This window comes from Crassostrea angulata, chromosome 7, assembly GCF_025612915.1.
Source record: "Crassostrea angulata isolate pt1a10 chromosome 7, ASM2561291v2, whole genome shotgun sequence".
Taxonomy (NCBI): domain Eukaryota; kingdom Metazoa; phylum Mollusca; class Bivalvia; order Ostreida; family Ostreidae; genus Magallana; species Magallana angulata.
In genome coordinates, this window is record NC_069117.1 from 25,055,175 (window position 1) to 25,076,006 (window position 20,832).

Sequence of the window (20,832 nt, forward strand, 5' to 3'; positions counted from 1 at the left end):
ATGTGAATCACACGTGGGTCACAGACGATGGCGTGTCTTAGTTTTGTATGAATTATATTAAGCAAACGTGGGCCATATGAACAAGCATTCTGAGAGTATTGCTAAGCAATACACGTCCGGTTTGTATTATTCTATGAAAGCTTCGAAGCATACATTTATTTCAAAACTATTATAAACGAGATGTTATGTTTTAATCAGAGATAAAAGAACATAGAAAATTCAAAATAAATAGTTGATATAGAAATTAAATAAAAAATGGGTAAAATATTACTCTTTATTTGATCCCCTGTAATTTCGCCAAGTCCATTAATTATTTTCTGGTAGAAAGGACTATATATGGTTTGAGCCTAAAACGGACCCTTAAATGAACATCGCCATTTTACTGTAATTCTTTGTTTTATTTGTAAAAATATACATTTGAAGTTTTTTCATAATTTTGATTTTGATTTTAGAGCCATCAATTTAAAAATCGCGTTTTTAGCATAAAACGGCTTGTTTTGAAGCAGTTCTTCTTTAAGGAAACATTGAGCGACTGCTTGAACAAACAAAATATTTTCAACAAAGATGTATCTCCCCAGTACTTATAAGTGACAAAAATTTTGTTCTTGTTCAAAGAGTCGCTCTATATTTCCCATTCGAAAAAGTTGAGAAAAATGTCAATTTTTTTTTTACTGATTTTGATTGAATTATAAAAATAGCGTCACTTCTGATGTCATATACTGCCAGTTAGAGCATATAAATCAAATAGATAGGTGAAAAACATTTTTATGTCAACTCTTTTATAAAATAACACAACAATTTATTGTATCCGAATCACTTTAAAAATAGCGAATTATGGGGGCAAAATTTGACTAATATCATATATAGTTCTTTGTGAAAACAATGCACTGTTATGCCAGAATATCATTTCTTACCGTCTTCTGTACCCCGAATCAACAGACCAAGCCGATGACGAACCCGATTGTAATAATACAAAAAATTTACAACACAATGCTTCAGAGAGACCAAGCATGTTTTAACATCAATTTCAATGTAACCATAAATAAAGAAAGGGGTCGAACTCTGACCCAGATAAAAAACTACCAGCTCGCTTCAAAAGCCTAATAAGTAATAAATCAATTAATTTTTAAAACACTTGCAATATGCATGTATTTTTCAGAAAAGTAATGTCTGAGATACACTCATGCCGAATATCAAGTTGATGGGTCTTAAAATAGTGGAGATATACGTCATTATTCAAGATTAGTGCGAATCTTTCTCGACTGGTTACCGTCTTCCTTGGAAGACGGTATAAAGAGTTGAAATAATTTACAGTCTCCGGGTTGTGCACTTCCTCTCCTTTGTGATTGGTTGAAAATACATGATGTGAAAATTTACATTTATTTCATTGGTTAAAATACTGTTCGGCGCAAGGGAGATAATTTTCTGATGATCTTTTTCACGTACGACTTAACAAATTTCGTAAATTTCAAATCTTTAAAAGTGAGAAAACGAAAAAGCAATTAATACAAATTGCTATGAATGAAATTCAGCCTTTGGTTTTCAGGTCCAACCAGTTGAAAGTTACATTCTACAATATCTATTGAAATTATTTGTTTTTTTTAGCATTGTTTATTTAAATATTTATACCAAAATGTAAAATAGTCTGGTCCCGCCCCCGCAAAACGAAGTGAAAACGCAGTGGCGGGGGCGGGTACCAGACTAAATGTAAAAAAAAAATTGATGCGGTATGCCTAATATCGGTAAAGTTATTTGCACCTTAGATAGATAAATGCAGTGGTATAACTTTTATTTTATCAAAATAATACGAGTCTACGACCCTACCTAGGATCTGTTTCACCCTATAGTCGATCTCAACTTACAAGCTCGGGTACACAGTTCTCAATTTTAGACGCGCAGACTTAAACGACACATGACACAAAAATGTTCGGATAAATCCACCCACCATGCTTTGTAGAGGAAGGTGACATTTATATAAAAAAAAGAATTAAATTGTCTTTGATAACTAATTGCTGTTTAGGGTTTGTTCTAAAGACGGTAAGCTTTTTAAAAAAAGCTAAACTTGTTGCAACACTGCTGTTGTCATAGGCAAAATCCTATCGTGAGCCCTGGACCGGTAAATGCCCGAGTAAAAATAAACTGGCGACTTCGAGAGAATAATGACGTATATCTCCGCTATTTCTAACGTTCACATAATTAATATTCTACAGTCGTATGCGCTTGTTTATTATCACAAAATGGGGTAAACTTTATCGCATACAATTCCATTGGTCTACAGTATAAATTTCATGTTAAACTTTCTGAATCGTTTTACTTAATTGCAATATCGAATTTTCAACGCGATTTCAACCAATGACAAATCAAAGTGCCAGCCTGTTCTGTTTTAAATGCCTTGGAAAGTCAATTTAACAAAGTAAATTATTTGCGACTATGGGTAAACATGTCGTACGTTCGTTTCATAATTTGGTCTTGGCTAATATATCATTGTGGTATGTATGTTAAAATGATAAGATAAAATTTTCTATAATTCCTCCATATAAATATATAGAGAGTATTTCGTATTTAAACAATATAGATATCAGTGAACAATGAAACTGTCAAGTACAAAATATATAACAAACGTATTTTTGTTCCATTATTTGGAGATATAATTATAATAAAAGTGATAAAAGTAATGGAATATATTTTACATATTCATATATTTGAAAGGACATATTTATGAAATGGTTTTTGTCAGAGTGAGCAAGAAATAATCTTCATTTAATATTCATTTAAATGTTTGGACTAACAAATGTAATGAAGTGCATATGTGAAAAATTCGTAATAAATTCAGTCGCAATTTAAAAAAGTTGTAAAAATTTACATTGAATTGAACAAAGTTGTGAATACTTGAGATATCAAGTTATCTTTCGATTGATATTCAATGATTTGGTTTTTATTTCCAGAGTTACATGTAGCAGTTTTTTAAATTATCAATGTGTCCATGACTAATTAGTCAATCAACACTAATTGTAGTAAGTTAAATGTAGGGAATGATGACATACCTAAGGTTGGTTCAGACCATATTTCTAATTTTCCAGAGTAACCAGCTAAGAAATAAAGCTGTTTGTGAAAAAGCTTTTTTCATTTGCTTAAAAGTCGTTTACAATATAAAACCTTCGGTTTCTAAAAAAGGTTTGCTTAAAAATACATGATCCTGCTTAACTTTGATAAATACTTTTGTAAATATTTTAAAACTAGCTTTACATACGGTTTTATTACATAATCAATAACGGTAACCCCTTACCCCTGATTTAAAACACAGTCAAAGTAAACAATTTCAGTTTCTCATCATATCGTTGCACCCGGTCTCCCGTTTGAAACAGAGTGTCCAAGAATATCTGATACCGTTTGAAATGCATATGATTTAAATAGTGTTTAGCCAATCCTTGTGAATTGTGATTCAAATAAAAGTTAAATAGTTTACTTTTTTCCCACAAAAAAATTTATGAGAAAAATATGCTTTTCATTGAATTTTGATGTCACAAAAGTGCATCATATTTCTTTGGTTGAATATAATTTCATTCAAGATGAATCGGACAAGAGAGCAGTCATCTTCCGTTATAAATCTGTATTTTTAAAACACAGACCCAAGATTTCGTAGTACAATACATGAAATGAAAATACCCTGGGGAAACAACTCAACAAGGAACAGATTATTTAAAAAATGACAAGATTAGAGAAAATGTAATCCGTACAGTGGTTGTTGTGAGGAATATTACTCAACCAATTGATAAACTAGGACGTCATTTTGCCTCGCGCCATATTTTTTCGTTCTGGTTTAAAAAACAATGCCCAATAACTTAAAAACTTATGAATGTTTGTAAAATTTGTTGAGTGAAAATTTACATCATATGTACAATTATGAAAACGCCTTTGATATTTTGTTAAATAAAGTTAATCAAAAGTTATCTAAAGTAGTTAAAGTGAAAATGGTATCAGATATTATGGGACACCCTGTACTAGCGTTAATTCTAGAAGTAGATAGGTATATAGATCGTCAATTCAAATAGTAAACTTCAAACCTATGGTCTTTGGAGATCAAGGGGGTAATACATTTTCACTCACTTATCCCCTCTCTAAAATTAAGTCAAGATTTGTCGGCTACTATTTTTGGGAGAAGCATATCACTTAAACAATGAATTGCCTTAAATTTCTTTGGTGATTCATGTGGGATATTAAAGTAGCGACATTGCAGAAAAATATATGGAATTTTTTTATGCAATCATCGCTTCCTTCATAACCTGCATGTGTAACGGGATTTCCCGGCAAAAATAAAGACAAACCACTTTTACCAGATTTCTTTAATTATGTAGATTTTTAGACTCTGTAATACAATGTGATAAAATACATATAACATAATTGTTTAATATCAAGTTATAAAATACACTAATTTTGTAAACATCCTGTAGTTCGAGTTAGTTCAGATACAATCGAGAGTATGTCGGTACGTTATGCTACGTTCATTTGAATAATAAATTACTAGCAAACCTCATCTTAATTTATCATATTACTCTAAATAAACATTGTAGGAAATGCTGTGATCAATATAGTGTACCCTTTTCGATCCCGAATGATCCTGAACTTGTAATATTTATAACGTAAGCATAAACCAGGGACGCATATATGGTACATGTATATTCATCCTTGCATAAACGTAAGCATGGCAAGAAACATTATTATGTTTATAAGGCTTAATTTAAATAAGGGACTTATGCATACACATACATTCACTATAAATTAACAAGTAGAATAAAGAATAAGATATTTATTTCAAAAAATGAACCCACTGTGTGTACAACACACATAAAATATAGTTGGAATTTGATGAAATATATCATTGACTAACTGAAAAATACTTTGTGAAGTAAATTTTATGGATATACATGCTGGGTATTAAGACATTAACCAATCACATTGAGGCAAGATAATTGTTACCTTTTGTCGTGGAAGACATAGCCATTATTCGAAGGAAGGGGAGGCTGCTATATTACCATTTTTTTAGGGTGGAGGGGGTTATAGATGGATAGGGGACAAGGCACTCTTAAAACACCGGTATCTATATATTTTTCAGCGGTAACTAGCCTTGTCTACCAACACACGGTCTATCAAAGGCGTCTTAATCCTACGTATGACAACGGGACTACCCCAATGTTCTCAACCACAGTTCCCACTTTCCAAGCCTGTATCAACAAATGTCACATTCAGCCACCATGTGACTCCTTGGTATTTGACACCGTTACCTTGAAGTGCTCACTCTATGAAGGAAATACAGTTGAGGAAGAAATCACTATTAACCAAATATATCACCAGGTCTTGAACAAAACGGTTCATCGGGATATCATCGGTAAATACAGACTTTTAAAAAAAAATGAGATATTTACACGATATCATAAAATATGTGTAATTTTCAGGAAACTTGAATCTTTGATCCGCGGACCCAGAAATATTTTTTCAAGGGTGCTCCTTATTATTATTTTATATATAATTATTTTTGTCGAGGTGGATGGGGGTGGGGTGGTAGTTGGTATTTTACTATGTTAGTTTTGATTTAAACTTTTAAGAGGCCGGACCTCCCTCCTTCCCCATAGGTTCGCATTCCGCGCATGTCTTAACATCAGTAGTGAATTTCAAAATTTTAAAAGGATGAAACAGCAATTATTTATACATCAGGTCAGGCAACTTCAAAAACAAAAGCTTCACACAAGTATTTTCACAGAAATATTTTTGTAATTAAATATCATTTTCCTGGAGCAGATTGTTGTCTATTTTTATGCTATAAATTTGATTTTTCGTTTAACTAGAGTATGCTCAATACCTGTGCAGTGGGAAAAGTCCAGGGTTCATTTATAACGAGGCCGTTCCGCTTTGTTACAAAATCGATTCTGGTCCAAGAACACTCGTGAAAGCTATATCGTTTTGTGGTGAATCCGGTGGACACCTTTTACAAATAGACACAGAAAAAAAGCAGAGACTTGTCGAGAACTTAAGATTAGAAGGAACAGGTAATTGATTTTACTAAATATTCGTTTGTACTTTTTCCCACATTTATCAACAATTATTTGTATATGAATGACAATATTTATTTGTTGCAGACTCCATAGCTGCATATCGCATCAATGGCATAAAGATTGGTGGAAAATGGAAATTTTTAGATGGCACACCCATAACACAGGTTTATTGGTACCCTGGGGAGCCTGGTCGTACTGATCTTGATGATTTGTCTATTGGACTGAGAGTTGGACACCACGGGAAATGGGACGACGTCCTTACTTCCGCGTTTCATGGCAGTATTTGTGAAAAAGATATCAGATTTGACTAGTTGGGCAAACTAATTTGTTTCAAATATATTTTATGGATATAATGTATAATATGTCTTCATTGTTAAGAAGTAGATTGACGATTCCGAACAAAATTTTATTTCAGCAATTGAAATGTAATGTAACGTATCAATGTCGATTTACAAACTAGCGTTCTGGTAAGATTTTTCAAGGAAATTTTGTTAAAATATGTATTCTTTGTTGAACATTATCATAATATATTTTGTTTGGTTCTAATCGATCAGAAGAATTAATTACATTTTGCATCGAGATCAACGCAAAAACTACGTAAATTTGTAAAATGTATTACACCTATGAGTTATGCAGACTGTACTTTGAAATAATCTTGGGAATTTTAAATAGAAAATATTCGAAGCATTTAAACAAAATGAAAGTTAGATCTACGATTTTTATCATGATAATACTTTTTTTGGGTTAATTCAATTTATTGTTAAATTGTTTAGATATATAATGATTAAGATTGCTTGCCATTTATGATCAAAGGAAGAATCCGTTTATGATAAGTGAAAATTATAAAAAAAAAAAAAAAAAGGCTAAATGACATATCTACAATATCATCAAGTTTAAAAAGCAAGTAACATGTATTATTATTATACTTTCATGTTAAATACTGAAATCTGATTGGTTAAGACGCAGTTGATAATCTGTTCTATTACCCTCCGCGTTTTCAACACCCTTGGAAACGGGAAACACAACGAATTGTAACATGCGCGTAAATTATGCGCGTACGGTTCGCCATAAAATTCACGTCATTTCTATATAATACCAGAAGCGGATATATTGTACTCTTAAAGTTAAAATTGTTGGTACTACATTTTGTTTAACACACTATCATTATTTCTAAATGTTTTTTATATGATAATCTATCAAAGTTTATTTAGATTTAAAGTGAACATATGCTAATAATTGTTTTTTGCGCTAATACATTTTAAAACGCAATGAATTATGGCAAAACGCAATAAACCTTAAGGTTATTTGATTTTTTGAATCTTGTATTGAAAATAAACCATACATACATAATTGTACAAAACAGTTTTAAGCGTTATACACCACGTACAAAGCTATTACCAAAAATATCAAAAATATAAATTGTATATATTGCTTGCTTGCTTCAAGATATATTTCATAACTTCTAAAACAAGCTTTCTTATATAAGAATTAGATTTTTTAAGCAAAGACAGTTTTTCGCCTTAATTTTAAATCTCACAATTGACATCATCTTCCTTTTGAATCTACATTTATGTTAATAAATTGTAAAACAAATAAAAGACAGCAAATTATTTAATCCTGTTGTTTTTGTATCTATTTCAATGAAAAATGATTCCTTATTTCAAACATATATTCAATATCAAAATATCATATTCATAATTATATAAGGCAACAATTTTTCAAAATGGCTAAGCAATGTATGATGACATTTCTCTAAAGGGTTGCTAAACCATTCTGAATTTTAGATGAAAGAATAATGTTTCTCTGAATAAAATATTCATTTCAAAATGCACCTTTGCGTTTACATCAATTAAAATAAATCACAAATAATGCATCAAAATAAACTACAATTAAATGCTTTCCTGGAATTTATATCAAAAACTATCTTTTTTATACATAAAATATTAATTTAGCAGTGTACTATTCATTTTACATCAATCAAAATGAATCACAAAATTAGATTTAAGTAATGGGTAGGATTGTGATGAAAGACTTGACAAGTAATGGAGCAGTAAGCCGGTGGTTTTTAAGGCTCTGAATTTATGCTCAAAATGTGCACCGCAAAGGATTGGAACTTCAAAATATCATATTACAGCTTGAAATATTTTATCACCAATCTTGACTATTTCTTCTGTTAAAATCATAACATCATCCTGATTGATCAAATCATCAAATCACACTGAGTAGTCTCATTTCAAATGTTGAATTTATACTAACTATACATCATTGTATCGTCTTATTACATTTCATTCATTTAAAGAATAAGAATTCGTTTTTAGAGTATTATAAGCATCATTATGAGATTTAAAAGGTCTCTCTCTCTCTCTCTCTCTCTCTCGTTTTTCACTCTCTCTTAGAGTACTTAATAACTAAGGTTAGACTCTGAATGTTTAGTACCATTTCAGGAGATGAGAGGCATTAATAACTAGAAAAAAACCAAACAAATACCCATCCGATTTGAGTTGGTATTTTCCTTGAACCGATTGAGGATGCAATCTCAGTGCATGTAAACCGAGATAAGTCTCATGCAAAGAGATATTGGATTTTTTTTTCGAGTAAGGTTCATAATTTGCAATACATTTTTTTCTATATATAATCACAGCTATACTATTAAAAATGGAAACGGACTTTATTGAAATCGGTCACACTGACCGTATTTGATCCTTATAATACTCAAAGAATGATTTCCTACTCCTTCATTCATTTTTTTTTACTTATGGATAGTTTAATATGGCATAAAGTATCATTTTCAAGGTTTTAAGACAGATCTGATCGGTAAATAGTTTGTTGACCATGCAACTGTCTTTAACAATTCTGGTTTCAGCTAGTCTAACAGTGAACCAAATAATAACGGAAGACTTGGCCGTAATTATGGCAGGAATCGGAAAACAGATCAACACGATGCTGTCCAGGGTTGAGGTGAACGCCAGCCATTGTCCCCAGCTCACCAGGGACCTCCAAATCACCCGTAAACTACCGTCTATAGATGGCATCCATTCTCAGCTTTTTTGCAGCGGTAAATTCTCACCATTTAAAGACAAATATTATGTTTATGACAGTAACATGTAGATACACGATAGAAAGAAATGGGTATATCGGTCTCTGTATTTTTTTTCTTTTTTTAAACTAGGAATGAGTGAGTATGCAACGGCCTTGCTATGTATTTTATTTCTGTCGTTAAAAATCATAGACATCATTCTTCAATGGTAATGATCGGTAACACTCCTTCAATGTAACCTTTCCCAAAACTCCATTCCTTTACTTCTTTCGGGTGACTACCTTATAAATATAAAGGTAAACGAGAATTCTGCTGGCAGACAACTGGTTTGTATGGATCTCCAGCTATCGGTGACAGAGCACAAGGAGCCCTCTGGATCAGGCTGGCTGTTTGGCAGACGCAAGAGAAGATCTCCGTATTAGAGTCTGTCTTTGCATAAACAGTGAAAAATCAAACGCCGTTTTTTTGGTGTTTGAATGGTTTAAAGGTATGTTACCGGCAATAAATATTTTCTGGATCAAAGATTGTTTTATCTTTTAATTAAATCTTAAGATACAATATACTATAATCAGTCAAAAGTTATTGTTTCCGTGACATCTTGACCATATTTGGGCGATTTCTAATAAAAATACATATATCTGTGAAAGAAATACAATTAAAATCGATGAAATGGAAAAACTCCAAGATTTCTTCATTGACACATTATCCTTTTAAACTCAAAATTCACAGAAACGCAAACAGGGTTTTTAAGGAGAATTATAATGGCCACTAAAGGGAAATGTTGATATTTTTCTCTAATGAATGTCACTCAGAATATTTCGCACAGTTTCTTCACGTTCGCTGGACACTTTAATGTCGCTTGCAAACCCGACGAGCTAAAGAGGAGGGGGGGGGGGTGGGGGTGTTCAAAGAAGAAATCTTATAATTTTCTTACACTATTCTATTACATCGTTTGAACCCTGAGATACAGTATTTATTAACTTCGGTTATTAAGTAATTAAGCAAAATGTGAATCGAGATATCTTGGGACAGAGTATAGAAGTGTGTGTGTGGGTAGACGGGTGATGCTCCCGAATATTCAAGCTGGTATTCCTAGATAGATTTGTAATTACTTATACTGAATATAACCTTTTACATGTGTATCTTTCTTTAAACTATATTTTCAATAAAATTGTTACAACTAATTTATTGTTATACAAAGAACATTTTAGTTCCAGAAAATTAATGATAAATAATATATCAAATTTTCCTTCATGATTGTATGCACGTTCTGACACTAAATGCACAATATCAAAGATAGGGTCAAGCATAAATATACAAACAATAGAACAAAATAAAAAAAAACAACAACAAAGATACCATAAATTATTAAAAATTCTCTTCAAAACTAAAAGAAGGATGATTTAACATGTTAACATTAAATGTTATATGTAGTTCACTGAAATGTGCAATTTGGCATCCACTGGAAAAACAAGTTTTCCGGGACAAACAGAATATTGGATTGGACGAGTTCAGTTTTAATTCAGCATATGTTGATACGGTTCTTTAGGATTTGTATGATAAATGTTTGAACATCATCAACTATTTTTATGTTGTTGCGATATGAATGAGTTTCGCTTTAAAGTTTTGAAGGGGTTGAAAAGTAGCTTTTTAAATGAACTACTGCTGCTTTATTTAATGATCCCACTCAAAACACTAGGCCATCAATCCGGCTATCGACTTTAATATGAATTCTACAATTTTTTAAAGGTCTCCCTTGCTGATTTCTACGGAATCGATTGATTGCCATATCTAAGTTGGTTAATATATAAATATTTCGTTAATTTTATACGAGATCTGTCAAAAGTATGTGTCTTAAAAGTTATCTGTAAATGTTTCTGGTTGCAATTTAGCAACCTAATTTCTGTACAGAATGACAATAACGTAATATCACTTTTGTAGTTTTTATATAACTTCGATCACATAAAGCTAACAGAATTTTTTTATCATTATTGTTTTTTTATCAATGAAATTGTAAATTGGATTTTTTGAAATAAATAAATCGTACATGAAAATGGAGTAAAGAATATTGTGATGTGGTCCGAGTAAGCGGTATGCCTTCCTACAGATTTTTCAAAGTTTCATATCCACATGAAGTTAATGAAATCAAAAACTCAAAAATAATAGAGATCAATTGTAATTTTTTGGAACCTATCATCTGTATACAGATGCAGACTGTTGGTTGGTGCTTCAAAAATAGTTTATACAGCAAGTTTACACAGCATTATCGTTTAGTCGAATAAATTAAATAATAACTGTTGACGAACTGTCAGATAAAAACATGACAACTGTTCATTTATTATATTGTCAGGGAAATATTATGACTTCTCAGGAATAATTATTTTTGTCGGGTTGCATGGGGGTGGGGTGATAGTTGGTATTTTTCTACGTTAGTTTGATTTAAACTTTTAAGAGGCCGGACCTCTCTCCTTCCCCATAGGTCGGCGGTCCGCGCATGTCTTAACATCAGTAGTTACTGTAATTTCTAAAATTTTAAAAGGATGAAACAGAAGTTATTGATACATCAAGTCAGCCAACTTCAAAAACAATAGCTTCACACAAGAATTTTCATAGAAATATTTTTGTCATTAAATATCATTTTCCTGGAGCAGATTGTTGTCTATTTATCATGCTAGAAATTTGATTTTTCGTTCAATTAGAGTATGCTCAATACCTGTGCAGTGGAAAAAGTCCAGGGTACATTTATAACGAGGCCGTTCCGCTTTGTTACAAAATTGATTCAGATCCAAGGACACTGGTGGAATCTGTGTCGTTTTGTGGTGAATCCGGTGGGCACCTTTTACAAATAGACACAGACAGAGAGCAGAAACTTGTCGAGAAATTAAGATTAGAAGGAACAGGTAATTGATTTTACTAGATATTCGTTTGTACTTTTTTCCCACATTTATCAATTACTTGCATATGAATGACAATATTATTTGTTGCAAACTCCATAGCTGCATATCGCATCGATGGCATAAAGATTGGTGGAAAATGGAAATTTTTAGATGGCACACCCATAACACAGGTTTATCGGTACCCTGGGGAGCCTGGTCGTACTGATCTTGATGATTTGTCTATTGGACTGAGAGTTGGATACCACGGGAAATGGGACGACGTCTTTGCTACTGCGTCTCAAGGCAATATTTGTGAAAAAAATTTCAGATTTGACTAGTGGAACAATTTAATTTGTTTCAAATATATTTTTTATGTATATATGTATAATATGTCCTCTCTGATAAATATAAGATTGACGATTCCGAACAAAATTTTATTTCAGCAATTGCAAAATTAATGTAACGTATCAATGTCGCTTTACAAACTAGCGTTTGGTATGAATTTTCCAGGAAATTTTGTTAAAATATGTATTCTTCGTTGAACATTATCATAATATATTTTGTTTCGTTGTAATCGATCAGAAGAATTATTTACATTTTGCATCGAGATCAACGCAAAAACTACGTAAATTTGTTAGTTGTATTACACCTAAGAGTAATGCAGACTGTACTTTGAAATAATCTTGGGAATTTTAAATAGAAAATATTCGAAGCATTTAAACAAAATAAAAGCTAGATCTACGATTTCTATCATAAATAATGCTTTTTTGGGTAAATTCAATTTATTGATAAAATGTTCAGATGTATAATTGATAAGAATACCTGCAATTCAAGATAACAGGAAGAACCTGTTTAAAATAAGTGAAAATTCTGTAAAATGAGACTAAATGACAGAGCTACAATATCATCAACTTTAAAAAGCATATACTTGTAACGTGTATTATTAAACTCTGAAAATTGAAATTGTTGGTACTGCATTTGCAATTGTTTAACACACTATCATTATTTCTTTATGTTTATTGATGTGATAATCTATCAAATGTTTGTTCGGTTTAAAGTGAACATATGCTAATAATTATTTTTTGCGCTATTGTATTTTAACACACAATGAATTATGGCAAAACGCAAACAAGAGGCCCATGGGGCCACATCGCTCACCTGAGCAACAATTGGCGTTCAAAAGATATTGTGCCATATGGTCCCTCGGTAGAATAACAAAAAATAAATATTGTCAAGTATTCGAATTTTACAATCATTTTTGCATACATGTAATCTTTGACATTGCACCTTCATGAAATACTGTTTTTTACCAGAATAAGAAAATCCTACGCAAGATATAAAACTAAACATTTGGTAGGGGTACACTGTTAAGTTGTTAACTTCCAATTCCCTATATTTTCGTTCTGCCACCCCCCCCCACACACACACACTTTGTAAAGCGATCAAAATATATGAGAGCATATAGGTACATTTGTTTCATCAACTACTTACTTGTTATTGTATTTTTAAAAAACATATAATAGTTATTGTATTTTATTTAAAAAATCCTTCACGTATAGATGTGAAGAAGAAAATTGTACCCCAATGTGCTCAATTCCTCAAATTAAAACATTCAAAAATTTAATTTGTTTTCCATTATAATTAAATGACTGTTATTTACCTCGCGTACAAACCAGGATAATTTTCCGCCGTGATATTTTCTTAGGAATAGCGATAATTATTTTATCCCCATAACAGAAATGTGTCAAAACTATGGAAACTGTTTTAAAGATGTCGTTTTTATTTACTCGTGTCTGAAAAACTATCAAAATTGATGTAGATTTCACATTATTTATTGTATAATGAGGGGACCCCAGAGAGTAGGTATATACAGAATATCATTCTTTTATTTTTTTTGTACAAGTATTTAACATACTCTAATTCATATAGAATTTCTAATGTTCAACCAAAATTTCAGCGTCAATCGTAGAATTATAAGCAAGATACAGAGCTCACAGTTTCCCTAGGTTTGAGTCATATTTTGTTGACATGACTTTATTACATTCAGCTTAAGATTTTTAACTTGGTATTTCCTTTTCAGCATTTAAAATGGAAAAAAAGAATGGCCTAAGATTTTCAATTCTTTTATTCACTCAAGACCAGTTCATTGGTATTTAAGGTTCAAAATCAGTTTATACAAATGTACACAAACACAGTCAAGGATCACATGTACAGTAGGAGTAATAATGACGAAAAAAGGTTAAGTTTACAATACAATAAGTTGTTAAAATTGGTTTCTGGAAAAACAGACTTTGAAAATTTTCTTAATAAATATTGACAAATTTTTTACTTTTTTAATCTTTAGTTTTTAAGATCTGTGTACAAACATAGAATTGTGAGCAAATCTCTGTATCTTAATTGCTTATAATTCGAAGCTTAACACTCAAATATGGTTAGTAAATAGAAATTGTAAACAATTAAACACAAGAAACATGCATGCACTTTAACAAATAAAGAACACAATTTATTTTTTCGAAATGAATCATATATACACATGTATATATACCTACATATTTCCTTCAGCGATATCAAACTCTATTTAAACTGAATAAACTCGAGAAAATGCCGAGCATCGATCTCAACAAAACCTATTGCATTAATCTACCATTACGCAAAAGATAATGCCGAATTACCGATAGAATGAATTGTATTTCAGTACTTTTTTGATACATCAGATTTTGCTTAATTTGCGCAGGTAAAGAGTTAACTGTTTGATCTACCGAAGTCTCTGTTTGAATTGATACGTAAAAATCACGAAATACGAGAGTTCCCAGGTTAAATTACAAAGCATAAATAATGAATACGAAACGAAAATCAGTCCTAGCTAACACCAACGTCATGTGTGAAATCTGTCAACGCATTGAAATATTTAGCCTCAATTTACTTCACAAAATCGGCACCAATATATTTTGCATGTTTCAAAAATTTCCCTTCATACACGAACTGTTGCATAAACAAGCAAATTCATCATAGTCAGATCGACCCTTTTTCGTATAATGTCATGGCTGCTTTAAACAAAGAACCTCGTTTTAGAAGTATGGAATACGAGTCTTGGTAAAATGGGTATGCAAACCCGGGCCGTGGCAAAATAAAAGCCGGGGTAGATCGGCAATCGTCAATTCCAAATACGCATTATTTTGCGGCAATATTTACAGCGAATACAAATATAACTGGTCCATCAAATATCCTGAAATTTTAATGAGATTGGCAGATTAATAACTGCCAATCTTTTGTTTTGACCAGGCCAAGTCTTGCCTACCCATTTTACCGGATGCCGAACCGAACCGAAGCTGAAACACGCCTTTCCTTTATCATTATTTTCGTAATAACTCAGATTTGAAACTGAATTAGACCTTAATTTTTGCAATTTATATTTTCCTTCCCATAAGGATAATTTATGCTAAACTACGTTGAATTTGCCTCGGTAGTTCTTGAGAAGAAGATTTTTAAAAATGCACCCCCCTTTTTCTACAGTTTCAAGGTTTTCTCCGCTTTGAATACAGATCGTACTTTTATTTCTGCAATTTATATTTGCCATCCCATAAGGATGCTTTGTGCCAAATTTGGTTGAAATTGGATAAGCGGTTTTAGAGAAGAAGTTCAAAATGTAAAAAGTTTACAGACGGACGGACGGACAGACAGACGGACAGACGGACGACGGACAAAATGTGATCAGAATAGCTCACTTGAGCTTTCAGCTCAGGTGAGCTAAAAACCTTAGTGTTATTTGATTTTTTTTATCTTGAATTAAAAATAAAGCATACATACATAATTGTACAAAACAGTTTCAAGCATTGTACACCACATACAAAGCTATTAACAAAAATATCAAGAATACAAATTGTATACATTACTTGCCTGCTTCAAGATATGTTTCATCACTTCTAAAACAAACTTATATAAGAATTAGATTTTTTAAGCAAAGACAGTTTTTCGCCTTAATTTTAAATCTCACAATTGACATCATCTTCCTTTTGAATCACATTTAATTTATGTTAATAAATTGTAAAATAAATAAAAGACAGCAAATTATTTAATCCTGTTGTTTTCGTATCTATTTCAATGAAAAATGATTCCTTGTTTCAAACATATAATCAATATCAAAATATTATATTCATAATTATATAAGTCAACAATCTTTCAAAATGGCTAAGCGATGTATGATGACTTTTCTCTAAAGGGTTTCAAAACCATTCTGAATTCTAGATGAAAGAATAATGTTTCTCTCTATAAATTATTCATTTCAAAATGTACCTTTGCGTTTACATCAATTAAAATAAATCACAAATAATGCATCAAAATAAACTACAATTAAATGCTTTCCTGGAATTTATATCAAAAACTATCTTTTTTATACATAAAATATTAATTTAGCAGTGTAATATTTATTTTACATCAATCAAAATGAATCACAAAATAAGATTTAGGTAATGGGGAGGATTGTAATGAAAGACTTGACGAGTAAAGGAACAGTAAGCCGGTGGTTTTTAAGGCTCTGAATTTATGCTCAAAATGTGCACCGCAAAAGATTGGAACTTCAAAATGTCATATTAAAGCTTGAAATATTTTATCACCAATCTTGACTATTTCTTCTGTTAAAATCATAACATCATCCTGATTGATCAAATCTTCAAATCACACTGAGTAGTCTCATTTCAAATTTGTTGCATTTATACATGTACTAACAATACATCATTGTATCGTCTTATTACATTTCATTCATTTAAAGAATAAGAATTCGTTTTTTGAGTCATCATTATGAGATTTAAAAGCTCTCTCTCTCTCTCTCTCTCTCTCTCTCTCATTTTTCACCCACTCTTAGAGTACTTAATAACTAAGGTAGACTCTGAATGTTTAGTACCATTTCACGAGATGAGAGGCATTAACTAGAAAAACAAACAAACAAATACCCATCCGATTTGAGTTGGTATTTTCCTTGAACCGATTGAGGATGCAATCTCAGTGCATGTAAACCGAGATAAGTCTCATGCAAAGAGATATTGGATTTTTTTTTTCGAGTTAGGCTCATAATTTGCAATACATTTTTTTCTATATATAATCACAGCTATACTATTAAAAATGGAAACGGACTTTATTGAAATCGGTCACACCGACCGTATTTGATCCTTATAATACTCAAAGAATGATTTCCTACTTCATTCTTTTTTTTTACTTATGGATAGTTTAATATGGCATAAAGTATCATTTTCAAGGTTTTAAGACAGATCTGATCGGTAAATAGTTTGTTGACCATGCAACTGTCTTTAACAATTCTGGTTTCAGCTAGTCTAACAGTGAACCAAATAATAACGGAAGACTTGACCGTATTTATGGCAGGAATCGGAAAACAGATCAACACGATGCTGTCCAGGGTTGAGGTGAACGCCAGCCATTGTCCCCAGCTCACCAGGGACCTCCAAATCACCCGTAAACTACCGTCTATAGATGGCATCCATTCTCAGCTTTTTTGCAGCGGTAAATTCTCACCATTTAATGACAAATATTATGTTTCTGACAGTAACATGTAGATACACGATAGAAAGAAATGGGTATATCGTCTTTGAATTTTTATCTTTTTGAAATAAGGAATGAGTTAGTATGCCACAGCCTTGCTATGCATTTTATTTCTGTCGTTAAAAATCATACAGATCATTCTGATAATCGGTTTGGAAAGTATTTTAGTAACCGAAAGAAAATGATATTGAAATTGATAACTAAATGATATAATAAAATACAACAGAAAAAAATTCTTCAATGGTACTGATCAGTAACACTCCGTCAATGTAACCTTTCCAAAAAATCCTTTCCTTTTTGTTATCCTTTCCTTGTTATCCTTTCCTTATGGTGACTACCATATAAATGTAAAGGTAAACGAGAATTCTGATGGCAGACAACTGGTGTGTATGGATCTCCAGCTATCGGTGACAGAGCACAAGGAGCCCTTTGGATCAGGCTGGCTGTTTGGCAGACGCAAGAGAAGATCTCCGTATTAGACTCTGTCTTTGCATAAACAGTGAAAAATCAAACGCTGTTTTTTTTTGTTGTTCGAATGGTTTGAGGATATGTTACCGGCAATAAATATTTTCTGGATCAAAGATTGTTTTATCTTTGAATCAAATCTTAAGATACAATCTACAATAATCAGTCAAAATTATTGTTACCGTGACATCTTGACCATATTTGGGCGATTTCTAATAAAGATACATAAATCTGTGAAAAAAATACAATTAAAATCGAAAAGAAAGGGAAAAACTCCAAGATTTCGCCACTGACACATTATTGTTTTACACTCAAAATTCACAGAAACGAAAATAGGGTTTTTAAGGAAAGTTATAATGGCCACTAAAGGGAAATGTTGACATTTTTCTCTAATGGATGTCACTCAGAATATTTCGCACAATTTCTTCACGTTATCTAGACACTTCCATGTCGCTTGTAAACCCGACAAGCTAAAGAGGAGGGGGGGGGGGGTGTTCAAAGAAGAAATCTTATATAATTTTCTTACACTATTCTATTACATCGTTTGAACCCTGAGATACAGTATTTATAAATTTCGGGTAATTAAGTAATTAAGCAAATTGTGAATCGAGATTTCTTGGGACAGAGTATAGAAGTGTGTGTGTGGGTAGGCTGGTGATGCTCCCGGATATTCAAGCTGGTATACCTAGATAGGTTTTTAATTACTTATACTGAATAAAACCTTTTATCTTTCTTTTAACTATATTTTCAATGAAATTATTACAACTATTTTTATGTTATAACAAAAGAAAATTTTAGTTCCAGAAAATTAATGATAAATATATCAAGTTTTCCTTCATGATTTTATACACGTTTTGAAACGATATGGCTAATTTCAAATATAGGGTCAAGCATGCATATATAAAAACAATAGAACAAAATTAAAAAAAACAACAAAGATACCATAAATGACTAAAAATTCTCTTCAAAACTTATAGAATGATGATTTAGTATGGTAACATGGAATGGTTATCTGTAGTTCAGTGAAATAAGCAACCTGGCATCCACTGGGAAAAAAAGTTTTCCGAGACAAACAGAATATTGGATTGGACGAGTTCAGTATTATTTCAGCATATGTTGATACGGTTCTTTAGGATTTGTATGATAAATCTTTGAACACCATCAACTATTTTTATGTTGTTGCGATATGAATGAGTTTGGCTGTAAAGTTCTGCAGGGGTTGAAATGTAGCTTTATAAATGAACTACTGCTGGATGACAGGATATCGATATTGCATTCTTAATATTTAATGATTGTAATCGGACAAACCAACCCAAAACAAATCAGCAACGTCCGCATATGTATCGAAATGTATGAAAGAATTAAAAGTTTAAAACTGAAACTTTCAAACATATACATGTACATTTAGACCGTGTAGAACAGGTTCCATTTATAGTTCAAAGACAGTTCAAAACTAAAAAAAAGGGCCAATTTTCAACGCGTTGAGGTTATCAGAGGTTTTGATTTCAATCAGTTGAAAATTAACCCCGGGTATAACTTTCACGACTTTTGGTCTAAATTTTCAAGGTTGAAAATGATCCTAGTCAATATTCAACGTTGAAAAATGACCCCGGTCCATTTTTAACCCGAGTCAATATTCTTGGTTGCATCGGTAGCTACAGACCTGGAACTTAATTGTGAGTACAGCAATAAAGCGTAAAAATTGCAATTTTCAGAAACAATTTCTGAATTTTACTTAGAAGTTTTTGTTTTTCTATAAAATATTGATATCAAAATAGGCCATTGCGTCAACATCAATTAATATAAACACAAAATGTTACAGCAAATGAATTTTAAATCAAAAGAACATGTTTCTGGTAATTGATTCCTTCACTTGTCAATTAAAATTGTCTTTTTAAGGTTCCTCGACACATCAAAATTTTATTTTATGGATCGATAGAGAATCTTTTTTGAAACATGATTCCTCAAAACAGAGATCAATATCGGCTTTCAGTTATTTTATACGAATTTTTTTGTATTTTTTCAGTGAAATAGGAAAAACTTAATTATCACTTACGTTATCGTAACCAATATGAATTAACTACATTTAGATAAACTTGAAATATAACGCGAATGAATATTAAATACAATGTTTTTTTTGCAAAGAGGTATAGCCCCCCCCCCCCGCCATGCATCACAAAGTGCCGTCATGCCTTCCGTTATGCATACTTACATGTATTATTAGCAAAAAATCTTTTTCCAATTATTTCAAATCTTAACAGAGATAAATAGATGTAAAATTGTCGTTTTTCCGTTCAATCTTCATAAAAACATTTGCTCCCGCAGAGAGCTTCGCTAACTTCGATCGACATCGATCTCAGCAAGGGGCACACGTGGTTAACGGTTAAAGGACTGAACTGATGATTGAGACATATTGAAACCGAGTTTTTAAATCAGTAATAAATGCATAAATAGAAGGGTGATTACTTCTTGTTTTAATATAACAATGTGCCTTCTTCGACACCTCCGCCATTATCGAATGTTGGAGGTTTTCCAAGATCTAAAAATAGCACAATGTTCCCTCGATGGAGCTATGCTATGATTGAACTGTTTTTTTGCCGTAAAAATATTGGAAACTCGAGCAAATGCACTCAAATAAGAAAAAAATATAGTTAAGTCTGATTGCAAGTCATACACGGAAGCGATGTTACATAAGTATTATGTAGAGACATCGTATAGTATGGCTCTGAAAATGACTGTGTGCACATGTCATGTGAAGAGACTGACTGCAAAGTTATAGTGCATTTATTAATTTTAATTAAATTTGGTATCAAGACAAGTGTGCTGTAATTGCATAGTTCTGCCTGCCCCC

The 20,832-nt window shown here is 31.8% G+C and overlaps 1 protein-coding gene across 1 annotated transcript; it reads left to right on the forward strand.

Moving 5' to 3' along the window:
* Nucleotides 1-2,440: 2,440 nt before the first annotated feature.
* On the forward strand, nucleotides 2,441-6,721 carry LOC128191926 (uncharacterized). Its single transcript, XM_052864297.1, has 4 exons — nucleotides 2,441-2,489; nucleotides 5,114-5,386; nucleotides 5,844-6,044; nucleotides 6,135-6,721. The coding sequence occupies exons 1-4, from the start codon at nucleotides 2,441-2,443 to the stop codon at nucleotides 6,359-6,361; spliced, it is 750 nt and encodes a 249-aa protein (XP_052720257.1). The 3' UTR covers nucleotides 6,362-6,721.
* The last annotated feature ends 14,111 nt before the right edge of the window (nucleotides 6,722-20,832 follow it).